The 16257-nt window shown below is 34.6% G+C and overlaps 1 protein-coding gene across 1 annotated transcript in view; it reads left to right on the top strand.

Annotated features, from left to right (window-relative positions):
• The window catches only part of FIG4 (FIG4 phosphoinositide 5-phosphatase), a 169184-nt gene that overhangs the window by 60344 nt on the left and 92583 nt on the right, over positions 1 to 16257 (top strand). The window contains exons 6-10 of the mRNA XM_044676692.1: positions 640 to 788; positions 6733 to 6861; positions 11942 to 12042; positions 13524 to 13686; positions 15781 to 15878. Coding sequence (XP_044532627.1) covers positions 640 to 788; positions 6733 to 6861; positions 11942 to 12042; positions 13524 to 13686; positions 15781 to 15878 — 640 coding nt within the window. The remainder of the gene's footprint in view (positions 1 to 639; positions 789 to 6732; positions 6862 to 11941; positions 12043 to 13523; positions 13687 to 15780; positions 15879 to 16257) is intronic.

Genomic DNA, 16257 nt, shown 5'->3' on the forward strand with positions numbered 1-16257 from the left:
TCATCATCCTGAAAAATAAATGAACCAAAATAAGTAAGAGTAAAAAAAAAGTTATCTAAGATTATCTTCAATTTACTTTGTATTTATCTAGCATATTCTGATATAAATATATTGTCTTGCCATTAGAAATGTAGGTTTCTTTAGTGTAGGAATTGTTTTTGTTTTTGTTCTTTTGGTATCTGCAGCATTTAGCATAGTGTACAGCAAATAACTTTTAATGAATGCTTGTTGATTGTTTTGTATGGATTTATAATTAATGCAATGAATTATGAAGTAATTCCATAGAAATAATTGTTGTTTATATTGTGATTTTTGATAGAAATTCTTCTAAGCAAAATAATAAATGCAGAATAATTTAATTTATGTAAGTATAATTCATAAGATAGAAGTCAGAATTCTAAGAAAGTTTCTATAGTTCTCTATGGTTCTATTTATTTTTTAACCCTGCTTCCAAGGTAGAAGAGCTGCAAAGGCCAGGCAGTTGAGGTTAAATGATTTGCCCAGGGTCACCAAGTAAGGAAGTGTCTGAGGTCAGCTTTGAACCCAGGTCTTCCCAACTCCAGGCCTGGTGCTCTATCCATTGTGCTACCTAGCTGTCCCTCTCTCTATGGTTCTTAATATTTTAAACTCTAATTTCAGTTACAGCTATGATTTGTCCCATTCCCTTCAATATAACTTGACCGTTTTGAGAATGCCACTAGAAATGTTAAAAACTGAAACAGCTCAGACTCGACAAGAGAGTTTTGACATCTTTGAAGATGAAGGACTAATAACACAGGGTGGCAGTGGTAAGTGGCTTTCTCTGTACTTGGGGATATGTGTTATATGATAGCTCTAAAATCTTCATTAAATTTTCTATAATTTCCATAAAGAAAGACTCTTTTATATTTTATTTTCCCATACTGTTACTTTAGATTTGTAGATTTGACCAGTATAAGTTTCAGAACTGATTAATTATCTTGTTACTTATGTATGACAGCCAGAAAATTGCATGCAGTCATTTCTCAGAAATTATTAATTTGCCTTTCATTAAACTTGAATTCTATAATATACAGGTCCAGAACTGTGGTCAAGTTTTGCACACTTCAGAACGTTCTCCCTGTTCCTAGAGGTCAGCTCAGTTTGGTCTGTTTTCAGAAAATGTCACAAGAAGCCAAATATAGCAAGTTAGAATTGACTCTAGTTTTGTCTAAACTTTATAGTTAGCACAAATACAACTTATAGCATCCTTGTATTTCACAATGGATGACTCAAGGCAATATTTATTTATCTAGTGATTATCTAGAATGAACAGCTCAGCACACAGTAATTACTTGATAAGTTTTCATTGATTGATGGACAGTTCCTACTTTCAAGACTACTCCCTTTCAGATATCTTAGGTATCAGCCACAGTATTGCAGGTAAACTGAAGTAAAATCAAAGTGTTCTTTACAAATCCTTTTAATTTTTGGTAAAGCTAGAAGTTTCACTGAGGGTGTGCAAAGTCTTGGCACTGTTCTAGACTTGACTATCAAACTGATATTTGAATTAAGACTATGCACCATCTTTAGGGATAACTCATCTAATACATGTCATCTATGTACAAGAGTCATGAGGTTGAGGCAGTTGAAAGGGAAAGAAGGGTTGTCGTAAGTCACAATTATCAATTCATAATATTTTTTCTAATTTATAAAGAAATTATAGCTTTCCATTTATAAAGAAAATCAGTTTATTTTTCTTTTTTAAATTAAATTGAGTTTTTTCAGTCATGAAAAATTTATCCTTTTCCCTTCCCACTCACATGAGAACAAAAGAAAAATAAAACTCTTCAAACATGTATGTTAAAAATACCAAATTTTTACAATGGTCATATCTAGTAGAAAAATTACACATATTTCATTCTACATTAAATTTTTCTCTCAGGAAATAGATATGTTTCATATCTTTTGAAATCATAACTGGTCATTATGATGATTAGAGATCTTGTTTTTCAAAATTGTTTATCTTCACAATATTGTTGCCATTGTATTAATTGTTCTGGTTCTGTTCACTCTAACTTTGCATCATTCATATAAATCTTCTCAGGGTTCCTCTGAAACCATTTTCTTCATTATTTCTGAAAGCACAGTATATTCTATTAAATTTATATACTGTTTCTTATGCACCCATTCTGGACCTGGAGTTAAATAAGACTTGAGTTCAAATCCAGCCTTAGACACTTACTACCTGTATATATCCTAGGCAAGTAATTTAACCCTGTTTGCCTTGGTTCTTCATCTGTAAAATGAGCTGGAGAAAGAAATAGCAAATTACTTCACTACCTTTGCCAAGAAAAGCCAAAATAGGGTCAGGAAGAGCTAGTCATGTCTGAAATGACTAAACAACAACAACATCTAGTTAGTGCAATGGTTCTTATTTTTTTTCTTAATCTGTTTTCTAGGTCAAGTGTTTTCCATGAAATATCTTGCATTTTATTCTGTTTTCAAATTTGACTTATTCTTAATATTTCTTGTTGCTGTATAAATTAATTTACTTCTATTTGGTCCATTCCAATTTTCAGTGAGTTCATTCCTTGAGCAAAGTTTTGTACTATTTCCAATAATTTCTTTCATACCTTCTGTTTCTTTTCTGATTTTTCTCCTTTAACATTATCATTTCATCAATAAAAACATTTGAAAACTCTTGTAAAAAATCTTGCTTCATGTCTTCCAGGAATTTTAGCTGATTTTTTTTTGCCCAAGCTGTGTTTTTCTTTGAGGTTTTGCTTATAGATGTGTTGGACTTGTATCCTGCATATCTATGTCACCACAAAATTTTTTTATGGTGAGATTCTTATTTATTTGCTTATTCTTCCATCTTACTTCATTACTTCCTTCTTGAAAGTTACTTGGATATTATGAAGAGAATTTTAGTGGTCTTTGCAACAGCCCTGAAACTTAGAGTTAAGACATAAATAAAGTAATAAAATAAAGCAATAAAGTAAATGAACAGTGCTTTTGTAAAACTCTCTTTCTGAAGGAAGGCAAATTAAAGGTTCAGCTTTGGGAGATGATATAGATTGCCATAGAGGAATAGTATAATTCAAAAGAAATACTATTCTGTAATACCAGATATAGAAAATATATGGTATTCCAAGAATCTCATTAATTGAAAAAGGGGTACTGATTCTACCTAACTAAACATAGTATTTGCTTCATAAATACTGGTTGATCGATTAAACAAAATGAAACTCTCTTCTTTTTTTCAACTCTGTGGCAAAGTCCTATTTGAATACCTAGTCATGGGGAGGTGGTGAGCCTGGATTCTCAAAGAACCTGTCAGAGAAAAGCAAACTCTCTCTGATTCTGCCATATTGGAAGGACTTTGAGTTTAGACCTAGTGTTTGAGAGGCTTATCACCAGTTTGCCTCAATAGGTCTTCTCAAAGACCATCTACTAAATCATAGAATGGTTGCTAATTTATCCATCTATGAACTTACAGAACCTTAAAATCTTAACTGTGACATGAACTGAGAAACACTATAAATCCTGTTGCCAGAAACTATAACCTTTTAGGAAAAGTCTAGTGTAAGACAGTTGTTAGTATTGTCTCTTACAATCTCGTTATTATAAAGAGTTGACAAAATATTTATTCTTCCTTTATATATATTATATACATATATACATATAAAATATATAAATAAACAAATATATATATATATGCGTATATATATCCCTTTTCTTCTGTCTTAGAATTTATACTAAGTATCATTTCCAAGGTAGAAGAGCAGTAAAGGCCAGGCAAGTGGCCTTGAGGTTAAGTGTCTTACCCAGGGTCATATAGCTAGGAAGTGTCTTGAGGCCAGATTTGAACCCAAGTCCTCCTATTGCCTGTCTTCAGGGTTGGTTCTCTATCTACTGAGCCACCTAGCTGCCCCTATTCTCTCTATATATTATATGTGTTATACATATAACATTTCAGATTAAAGCATAGATATTTATTTTTATAACATAATATAATATATAACAATGATATAATACATTTGATTTGTTATAGATATGTAATAAATTATAATAAATATACTTATCCAAGAGAAACAAATTCTTACATTAGCTATGTTAAAAAATCTGTCTTATTCTTTTTTCCCCAACCTTCCACTTCTCTCCACCTCCCCAAGAAGGCTGGTAATATTATATAGTTTGTACATATGTTATCATATAATGCATATTTCCCTGTAAATCATTTTGTGAAACAAGAGACACATTGCTTACACTAGAGAAAAAAATTCTTGAAGGAAACAAAATGAAGAATGTTTCCATCTGTATTTGGACTCTATTTGTTCCCTCCAAAGTAATGGATATCCTTTTTCATCATGAGTTCCTTTTTGATAATCGTTAGGTCATTCACAGTTGATCATCATACATTATTGTTATTGCTGGGAAGGACATTCTCTTGATTCTGCTCATTTCACTTTGCATCATTTCATATAAGTCTTTCCTGTTTTTTTGCTGATCATATTGTTTGCCCTTTCTTATGGTGTAATAATATTCCATTACAATCATCTACCACAGCTTGTTCAGCCATTCCCCAATTTATAGACATTCCTTCAGTTTCCAGTTTTTTGCCACCACAAAAAGGGCTGCTATGAATATTTTAGAACATATAATTTCGTTTCCTTTTTCCTTGATCACTTTAGGAAATAAACATAATAGTGCTTATTAGATCTGAAGGTTTTATAACTGCATAGTTATATAACTCTTTGAGTATAATTCCAGATTGCTGCTCCACCAACAATGTACTAGTGTCTCTATTTTTCCACATTCTCCCCAACATTTGTCATTTTGTCCTTTTAGAATTTTAGCCAATATGACAGGTATGATATCTCAGAGTTATTTTTATTTGTATTTCTCTAATCAGTAATGATAGACCAATTTTTAATATAATTAGATATAACTTTGATTTTTTTCATCCCCAAACACTTCATATCTTTTGACCATTTATCAGTTGGAGAATGACTCACACTCACATATTTGCCAAAGTTCTTTATAGATTTCAGATATGAAATCTCTATCTGAGAAACTGTCCAGGACAAATTTTTTTTTATTTTATTGCTTTCCTTCTAGTCTCAGCTATATTAGTTTTATTTGTATAAAAACTCTTCAATTTAATGCATTCAAAATTATCCATTTACATTTCACAATTTTTTATCTCTGACTTATTAATAAATTCTTCTTCATTCCATAAAAATAAAATAGATAATATATTCCCTGTTCTCCTGATTTGTTTAGAATATCTCCCTTTATACAGGTCATATATCCATTTTTATCTTAACTTTGTAAATGATGCAATATATTGCTCTTTACCTAGTTTCTGCCAAACTTGTTTTCCAGTTTTCCCAACAATTTTTACCAAATAGTGAGTTCTTATTCCAAAAACTTGGAAATTTACCTTTGTCAAACACAGTTACTATAATCTTTTATGACTGTTTGTTGTATGTCTATTCTATTCCAGTGTTCTATTTTTCTATTTCTTAGCCAGTATCAAATAATTTTGAGAATTACTGCTTTATTATATAGTTTGAAATCTGGTATTGCTAGATGCCCTTCCTTAACATTTTTTCATTATTCCTTTGATATTATTGACCTTTTGTTTTCCAAATGAATTTTGTTATTATTTTTCTAGTTCAATAAAATAATTTTCTAGTAATTTAATTGGGCTGGCATTGAATCACTAGACTAGTTTAGGTAGGATCGTAATTTTATTTATATTGGCTCTTCCCACCAATAAACAATATTTCAACAATTACTTAAATCTGACTTCATTTGCATAAAAAGTATTTTATAATTATGTTCCTCTAGTTTTGAGATTTTTTTGGAAGTTATATTACTAGTTATTTTATTCTATCTATGGTTGATTTATATATTAACATATATAAATATATTTTAAAAATATGTTCTCAATATATGTGTCATTGTTGTCTGTTTTAAGTTGAAATTGCTTGCACATTTCACTTGTGCCTCTTTATTCCCTTTGTACAGTACCTAGCAGGGTTTTTCACAGTCTTCATATGATAATCAATTATAAAAAAAAGACATTATATTCTTCCTCCCAGCTTTTATACAGCCAGCTGGGATCAAAATCTTCATGGACTGACTGCAACCGAATGAGGTCAATGGTGGTGATAGAATCCTTCCTGGATAGGGCTTAGGAGTTCAGGGGATGAGATTAAAGCACCAAAGTTTTGGGAGGCTGGGGGGTGATTGTGTGGGAGAGAACACCATTAGGCTATTAGATTTGTCAATCAAGTTAGCCCAAATTAGTAAACAGAAATTTGGATTGTAGAGCTGAGGACTAAAGAAGATGAGCAACATCGAAAGTTTAAAGAAGGATAAACACGATAAAGAGATCCCAGGAGGCTAGTAGGGAATGAGGTCCAGGGATGAGATTTCATTACTTGGTACTGAGTTAATCATCTAGGTTTAGAACTTGTTAAAGAGCTCTTTTTGTTGCCTTCCTAAATGGTCCGCAGGTACTTACTTGTTTTTATGTCCAACTATGCATGGTCAGACCCATTGTACAACTTCCTTTGAATTCTTCTCAGTTCAAGAGAGCCTGCCTAGGAATTTCTCATTGTTCTTGGCTGTGTTGACAGATATTTGACAATGGCAACACTATTCAATCATTGAGTTTATTCTAAAGTTAAAACTCAGAGCTGAAGAGCTTAATTTCACCCATTTCTTTTACCTTTTGGATCCTCATTTGCATTTTTCCAGGTGTATTTGGGATTTGCAGTGAACCCTATATGAAGTATGTGTGGAATGGTGAACTCTTGGATATAATAAAAAACACTATCCATCGTGACTGGCTGCTATATGTCATTCATGGCTTCTGTGGGCAATCAAGTATCCTTTAAAGATCATATTTCGAACTATCTGTTTTGGGGCTAAAATTCTATCTAGAATGTAATTATATGTGAACTAAAGACAATTATTTATCAGTAGATAGACTTTAGTTATTAGCAGACTTCCTGAGGCTGTGTTAAAAGCAAGATTGCTGCATTAGGCCTTGAGAATACAAAAAAAAATATTATATTTCAGTTCATATTCTACTAAATGCCTACTATGTGCAAAGTACTCTAGGGGCTAGGGATATAGAGAAAAAAACACTTCCTGCCCTTGGGCTTATTTTATTAGATATGACCCAAGCCCTCAAGCGATTTATAGTCTACTTGAAGATGAAATAGAATATAAATATAAGAAGAAAAATAAAACCGTAAGCTAGTATGTACTAAATACCAAGAGTGGTCTAAATAGAGAATACAATAAGAATTAAAAGGATTTACCAGCCACATCTCAAAGAGAAAAGAGAAAATTTCATGGTTGAGTGTAAGACTTGGATAAACAGAGATCAATGGGAAGTACATTCTAGTATGCTGTTATTAGGAATTAATAAGATTTGGATTTAGCAAGTGAGAAGACGGATTTGCTAAAGATGCAAGCAATGTGCAGGAACAGGGAAAAGCAAGAAGAGAAGCAAAGAATGTTGGTGAGAGAAAGTTTCTGAAAGTCAATGATACTCTGAGGAGGGACTGTTGGAGCTGGGGGTGTTTGGTCTTGGACTCTTTGAGGAGAGACAGCTCTGAACCTTTCTCCTGGACTATTTCTAGTATATCCTGAGCTAAAGTGATTCTTGTTGAAGATCTTTAATATACCTGTATCTGTTCCTGGATTCCTAAAACATCTGCATCTGTGTGGATTCAGTTGAAATAGCAGTTTACCTGGAGGATTCGCCCTGAGGGTGACTGTTCTGAGCCAGCAGTGAACCTCTCAACCCTAAACTGCTAACATCCTAGAGGCTTGATTGATTACTTAGCTTAAGGTTAGCTAATGTATAGATACCATCTAGTTTAGAGAGGAGTTCCACGTTTACCTCATCTTTGGCCGAGGGCAGAAGATTGTCGTCTGTTGGGGTGTTAGACAGAGTTTCCACTTACCTGTTTTCCAGATCCAAACCAATCATCCTGTACTTCAAAGAAACCATCTTATAATGAATTATAGCAGTCAGATCAATTGGTCATAAGGATATATATGTTTGGGTTTATCTCAGAGAGAGGGAGTCTTTTTTAATTGGGCAAAGCCAAGTCCCAATCAACCGCCATTCTCTCTCTCTAGCATTCTGTCCCAGAGGGGAAAACACCTTAGGAAGCTAGGTAAAGTTAAATTTCCTATCAAACCACCACTCTTTTTCCTGAGGTGTTTATTTCTCTCTGGCACAGTTGTTGCATTATCCCTTGTCGCACAGGTTAAGCTTATCCAATTCAGGGAGCCAAAAGGTACTCACTCCTTAGAGTACTGTAGGAACTGTCCTGCTAGATCAAGTAACCAAAAAGCCTTGATCCCTCGTTACATCTGTGCAGGGGTTTCACAGTACCCTTTGAGAAGTTCTCAAGTAAAGGACAGAGAGACATACATCCATCTTTGATCTCTGTCTCAGAGGGAAGGCATCCTGTTAGGTCAGTCACCCTAAAACCTGACCACCCGTTACAAATATTTTTCAGGGGCTTCCCAGTTTATCTTTTAATACAAGTTAAGGACAGGGCAAAACTGCTGCCAGATCACATTGCCTTAAGCCCAGCTTGGAATATTGGAGAAAGGTTCCTGACAGAGAATGTTGAGGCCTGCAGGGAATCTTGAGGAGGAAAAATCTGTTGGTTTTCCATCTGACACTCACTCCTGGCTGTGTATTTGGCTTGAAGAAAGCTGAAAACTCAGCTATCTGGGAAACCTGGAAGTTTTGGAGAAAGGAAGAGTTTGAGAGTTGGGAATAGCTGGTGAAGAAGATCAGGAAAGGAAGAAAGTAAAAGGCTGTTTTTTTTTTTCCTGTGGCTGCAGAGTGGGCAGGCCTGGATAGACCTGCCAGGCCCAGAAGCCTGACTAGGCCCCAAAGCTTACTGGGCCCAGAAGAAGTAACAGTTGGAGGAGTGAGCTGAAATTTCTAGGAGACAGTAACTTTAAGACTTATATAAGGATATTAACAAATTAGCATAGATTTATTTAGTATAGCTTTTTGGGTTTTAGTGATAGATTTAAGGAGTTCAGAGGCTTGGGACTCTGGACAGAAGTAACTTCATGAGAGGTCCTAGTTTGGGAGTGGGAGAAGGTAGAACTCCATTAGAGTTAAGCATCCTATCCTCAACCTTTTCACCTATCCTTACATATCCTTAAACCTTTTAGATCTTATTAAATAGAGGTTTTGCTTTTACTTCAGTCTCCATAGAGTATTATTATCAGCCATTTTTACTAGGTCAAACTTGTTACCTCAACTGCATTTGGCAGTCAATTGATTTAATGACAACAAGGACCAAATACTCTCAACACTGTCACACATAGAAGTGGAAGACTGCTTGTTTTTCTGTGAGGAACAAAGAAGAGACTGATTCCACTGGAGTAGAAGATTCTTAGAGAACAACAGTTTTAGTCTTTGAGCCCCCCTTTACAATGTTAAAAATTGAGGACACTAAATAACTTTTGTTTATGTCTATCTGTATTATATTAGAAATTAATATTGATAAAATTAAAATATTTATTTAAAGATGACAAGAGTAAACTCATTACATGTTAAATACAGATAACATTTTAAGTGAAAAATTGCTATATTTTCCAAATAAAAAATTCATGTGGAAGAATGATATTGTTTTACATACATTTTGCATACCTCTTTAATGTCTGGCTTAATAAAACAAAACTGGATTCTTCTGTTTATGTTGTTATGGTAGAAGTATGTGAAGAAAATCTGGCCTTTTACCAAAAGAGAAGAATATTTTAATAGCCAAACAATACCTTAGTATTGTTATGAAAATAGTTCTGACCTCATGGAGCCCCTGATAGTATCTCAGAGACTCCCAGGGATCCACAGACCATGAACTCAGAGACCTATTCGATATGGGGGAATGATGGGAAAATAGATTGGAGGAATAAGAAAATAGGGGCCAGATTGAGGAAGGACTTGAATGTCATGCTAAGGAAACTTACCAATGAAGAGTTTTTAATTAGGATTAAGAGTTTTTAATTAGGAGGTGATGTGGGCAAAGCAGTGTTACAAGAAGAGTGAGTTAGTTAGTTATTCCTGTTGGCTCCCAGAGGAGCATAGGGCCGCAACCATCTCGTGCCAACGGACTCTGTTCTGGGCAACTTCCCCCAGCTGGGCCCATGTCATTCCGACGGCCTTTGTTTCGTTTTCGGCAGATCTTTGCCAGGTCTGTTTTGGCCTTCCAACTTTCCTCCTCCCTGGTTACATTCCATGTCGACAAGAAGAGTAATCTATAGAAATGTGAAGGATAGATTAGAGAAGGAAAAGATAGAAGATTAATAGATACTAGAATCCTAGGCCTAGGCTAGGATGAAGTCATCGCGAGTAGAAGAGATGGATGTGAGAAATTGTAAGGAAATGCTTGTGGAGTTGGGCCCAGATTATACAGTGGGGGATAAATTTTTCTGTGAAGACCTTAAAGTCTCTTTTGTGAAGTTTGGTTGAGTCTTGGTTAGAGTGCTGAGCTCAATTTTATGGACCATTTTTCTCTCTTAAGTGTTTAGATTTACCCTTCTCCCATTGATTTTACTCTAGAGTTATGCTGAAAACAGTTCAAGAAAGCAGTGTTATATTGTAAAGTTTTAAAGGAAACTTTGAAAAGACCTCTAATTATATAATTTATAGAGGCTGTGATAGAGTTTTATGATGTCTTGTGAGGCTTTCCTTTTTCACCATGGTTGTAATTTCATTTTTACTTACATCTTACCACATATATAGTACTCTAGAGACATATTAAAGAAAAAGGTCATTTTGACATGAAAGAATTCAAGAATGTTAGAGCTACAATTTACCTTACAAGCCATATATTTCAACCCTTTATTTTGTAGAGTAGGGGAATGAGGCCCAGAGAAGTTACATGATTTACAAGATAAAAGCTACTTAGAGATAAAACTTCTGTTAGAACCAAGCTCTCCATACATCTGAGATGCTCTTGGACACTATCCACTCCCTCTAATTCCACCATTCCATCTGTTTCCTTTCTAATGTGGGTAGGTATGAATAATCATTATTAGATTCTCTTAGATTTTTCTTTCTTTCAATTTGTTGTTCATATTGCCAGAGAATTCAGGAGTCAAGTGAAATGCCTACAAGTGGGCTTTTTACAAAAAATAAACTATAATGGATTGTTTGAAGTATTTTTAAAAATTTACAAGTGTTTATAATCCCATATAAATGTTGTCTTTTAAAGATGCCACTCTTTGTCTATTCCATTGATATGCCGTTGCTCAAAATATTTTAAAAGCTCCAATTTTGAACTTGATTCCCAAACCAGTTTATTAGAAGAATAGTTTTATCACATATATCACTTTTAATAAAAAATGACTACTCATCACTTATGCATTGAAGTTATTTTTTCAGTAACTTTTGACTGTTTGGAAAATTCAAATCCACTTTCTTCACATGAGAATGAAGGGAATGTGCCTGCAGGCATGGTAGTCAGTGCCTATAATCCCACCTATTGCTGAGGTTGAGGCTTGTGGATCCCTTGATCTTGGGAGTTATAATCTACAGTAAATTAAGACAACCTGGTGTTTCTGCATGAAGTTTGCCACTCAATAAGTGATCCTCTGGTAGTGGCCAATCACCAGACTGTTTAAGGAAGGATAAATAATCCACCTCAGAATTGGAGCAGGCCAGAGCCTGGTACTGATTGGGCCAATGAGTGGCGGCTGTCTTTCCAGTCTGGGTGAGATATGGAGACCTAACTTCAGGGAGAGCCAGAGCCAGAGAGAGAAGCATAAACTATGAAAGCAGTAGAGATTTTGCTTTGGGGAAGGGTATCCAGTAGCAAATCCAGCAGAGTGCATTTTAATGTGTTTGACAGAAAAATTCACTTCCCATGATGTTGCCTGGCAATCAAATGTGTTAAAGAACTTTAACTTGATTTCTCAGAATTGTTAATATATGGTCGACCAGTATATGTTACTCTGATAGCCAGAAGATCAAGTAAATTTGCTGGAACCCGTTTTTTAAAGAGAGGTGCAAATTGTGAGGTAAGGAAAATCAGCCTTTTTTGGGGGGATGGGGGCAGGCTATATATGTCTCTTTGCTATGTGTAAAGACTTTATGGAAATTTTGAATATTTAATATGAGGATATCTTTTCTTCATTAGATATTATTAAAACTTCTAGATTATCTGAAAGTTAGCAGAGAAAATGATTAACTTTCAAATACTCTGAAAAATTATCTATATTATTACTTCAAGGACTGAGGCCTTGAGAAATGCTTAAGAGAGGTATATATCAATATTCTAATAGCTTTATAATCTTATTGACAGTTACTAAATCTTGTTTTGAAGATTGTATTCTCTCTATGCCTTTGTCACCATGGTAAAGGAGAAGGAGTATTAGATTTGGAGTCAAAGGACTTGGGTTTAAATTCTGGCTCTGCTGTTTATTACCTATATAACTTGAGTAACCTTTCTAGGTCCTGGTTCCTGACCTATAAAATGGGTGGGCTGGGCTAACTGGCCTTCAAAGTTCCTTTCAGCTCTAAATCTATGATCTTCTGATCCTTTGTCTTTTCATAAATCCTCCATGGAAGATCTAGCCCAATGTCTTCTCTGTTTTTTAACAGCCTTCTCTTGTTTCTCTTGCTACATGACTGGCCTTCTTTCTTTTATGCTCATACATTTCCTGGATGATAAAAAATATTATAAGTCTAAGTATCATAATGGGAAAATAGGCCCTGGATAATACAGAAATAAAAAAGGCTATTTACAAAAATGGGACAGGCAGGGGGAAATATTCATTCTGGGAATAACATACTTGGTACTAAGTAGCTGGAAGCAGATGGAAACACTTGATGCCCCTTTTTGCTCTTTCTCTAAATTCTGTAGTCCCAGGAGTCAGCCACCAGAGGGAGGAGTAGCACCTCTCTTTAACTCACCTTACCTGCCTTGTCATATTCAGACTGCATTCTATCACATGTGTTAAACTGGCTCAGTATGGGTATGGTGAGTAGCTAGGCAGGCAAGTATATGTAGAGTTGATTTTTTGAATCTGGTTTAAATCAGTAATAAACATTTTTGAGAATTTAATTCTTAAAATGCCAGATTGGTGGTGGATGTTTTTTATACTAACTTACTTCTGAAATAGGCCAAACAGATTTTGTATCATCTATTTTCATAACACGAGTAGATAGAAATGGTATTAATGCCTCCCAGAGCGAGAAGTACCACACCCAATTCGAATTCTTTCTCATTCCTGTGTCAGAAGGAAGCTATTAAATATTTTAATCTTTCTTGGCTCCTTTCCACTTGGTTTGATTTTATTTTGCTTTCCTTAATGTATCTCTTCTGTTTTTTTTTAATTACCTTCCTGTGAAAACTTCTTTTCCAAGCTTATCATTTGACTTAAATGGATATTTCAAATTGGCTGTCCTTTGTTACTTTCAAGACACTTCTGTTGGCAAGTATTGTAACTTAGCCACACACTTGTCATTTTGTATTTTCAATGTGTGTTTTTCTTTCCAGGGTGATGTTGCTAATGAAGTAGAGACTGAACAAATACTCTGTGATGCTTCTGTAATGTCCTTTACAGCAGGAAGTTATTCCTCCTATGTGCAAGTTAGAGGATCAGTCCCCTTATATTGGTCTCAAGATATTTCAACTATGATGCCCAAGCCTCCAATTACACGTATGTGGAAAATACTTCTAAGCAGTAATTTTAAATACTTGTTTCTTAGATAATGTGGGATATTAGTGAAGGTCTCACTTTAAAAAAGCAACTAGGTGGTACAGTGGATAGAGTGCTGGGAGTCAGGAAGACTCATCTCCCCAAGTTAAAATCTGGCCTCAGACACCTACTACCTATATAACTATGGGCAAGTCATAGAACTTTTCTTGCCTCAGTTTTCTCATCTGTAAAATGAATGGAGAGGAAGATGGTGACCTACTCCAGTATTTTTGCCTAGAAAATCTCACACAGAGTCATGAAAAGTTGGACATGACTGAAACATAATTGAACAACATAAACTGTTTCAATTCTAAAATGATTTAAGCATGAACCCTACTTCGATGATAAAGTTATGTTGATTTAAAATACAAAATTAGAAAATATTTTTTATTATAATAGGATCTCTTTATCTGAATGAATATAGGGATTTTAAGCCATTCTCACACAGTCCTTAAGATAGAGCTATGTAATATAGGATAATTTATGTACATACATTTATATTCTGTACCTTTTACAAAGTAATTTATTCATTCACTCTGTGAGGTAGATAGTGCAAATTTTATTATCCTCATTTTACAGATGAAGAAGCTAAGTGCAAATTTTATTATCCTCATTTTACAGATGAAGAAGCTAAAGGATAGAGAGACTAAGTGACATGGCCATTGTCAGGCCAATGTCAACAAGTCAAGGCCAAATAATTATTTATTAAGCACTTATATTGTGCCAAGCATGGTGCTAAGCTCCAAGAAAACAAATAGAAATAGAAAATAAGATATTCCTGCCCTCAGTGAGCTTACATTCTGATAAATGAGCCCAACATAAAAAAGGGAGCTGAAAAGAAAGAGAATAGGAAGAAAGATGAAGGTACCTTGTGTGCCATTGTAGAGAAAGTTGGTGAGAGTCAGGCAGGCAATCTGGAGACCAGTAAAGGCATGATTGACCTGGGCCTCCTTAAATGGATTGGCTGATTAATCAGAGAGGGAGGTTGCAGGGAAGAGGGCACATTCAATTTGTGGATTTCAGAATGAAGAGATTTCTGGGACATTGTAAAAATTTATCTATTAAGGCCAAGGTTGGTTAGTGCAGAAGCAGGTCCTTGAATTTGGATCTTCTGATCTTGAATGTCATTCTTTTTTCCTATCTTCTTTCATATGAAAAAATTCATTTGAAGTAACATTTGAGATACTTATAGATTATGGAATGTGGTCTGACAATCATTAAGTATTGACAATTTGAACTTGACTTTTTAGAATTGTTAATCTGTGGTTAACTATATGTTGCTCTAATAGCTAGGAAATAAGTAAATTTATTGGGACTTTTTTTTTTGTAAAAAGAGATGCTGTAAAGGAGAGACCTTAAGAATCATCAAGTCTGAGGTTCTTAACATGGGGCCCATGAACGTAAAAAAATTTTTGATAGCTGTATTTTAATATAATTTCTTTGTAATATTTTACATTATGTAATTAAAAACATTATCCTGAGAAGAGATCTGTAGGTTTCACCAGACTGTCAAAGGGGTCTACAACACACACACACACACACACACACACACACACACACACACACACACACACACACAAGATTAACAGTCTCTGATTTAGTCCATCCCCCTTCCATTTTACAGGGGAGGAAACTGAATCTCAGGATAATGAATTAACTTGTCTGAGGTCTCACAGTTAATTGATAGCAGAGTTCAGACCAGAACCCTGGTCTTCTGACTCATTCTACAGTACTCAATTCAAACAGAACTCTGCCAGTATTTGCATGTCCTTGTTTTTATATCCATATGAGAATTTTTATATTTTCCTTTAAAGTATTACTGAGAAAAAATATTAATGAGAAATGCATTAAATTTCCACTTAAGGAATCTGAAAGTTGTTTAGCTTCAGAATGCTATTTGGCATCAATGTTTTCTTATAGACATTTAGAAATCACATTAAAAAAAGTCAAAATGAATACTATTTCTTTAAAAACTATTTTTTGAAATAGATAATAAAAAATAATTCCTGCTTGATTTTTACAAATGATTTGTTTGCATTATTTTGTTTTTCTCAGTGGATCAAGCAGATCCATTTGCCCATATAGCTGCTCTTCACTTTGACCAGATGCTCCAGAGGTTTGGCTCCCCTATTATCATCTTAAATCTAGTGAAGGTAAGGTATGGTCTTATGTTATCTTATGATGTTAGCCGATTAAATTTAGTCATTTTTCCTTCATTATTGATGATATATTATTCTACTATTCCCCAGAATGGAATGTTCCAGTTTGTTAAGGCCTGTCAGCCTAGGCAACTTTTCTCCTTTACCTTCAGTCCCTGACCTGTTAGTGTCCTGCCTAGACTTCCTGACAACTCCTTTCCTTTTGTAATTCAAGAAGATGAAAAAGGAGGCAGCTAGGTAACACAATGGATAGAGTGCCAGACCTGGAGTTGGGAAGACCTGGGTTCAAATGTAGCCTTACGTCACTTCATAACTGTGACCCTGGGCAAATCACTTAACCCCAGTTGCCTGGTCCTTGCTCCTCTTCTGTCTT

Source organism: Gracilinanus agilis, chromosome 4, assembly GCF_016433145.1.
Source record: "Gracilinanus agilis isolate LMUSP501 chromosome 4, AgileGrace, whole genome shotgun sequence".
NCBI lineage: Eukaryota > Metazoa > Chordata > Mammalia > Didelphimorphia > Didelphidae > Gracilinanus > Gracilinanus agilis.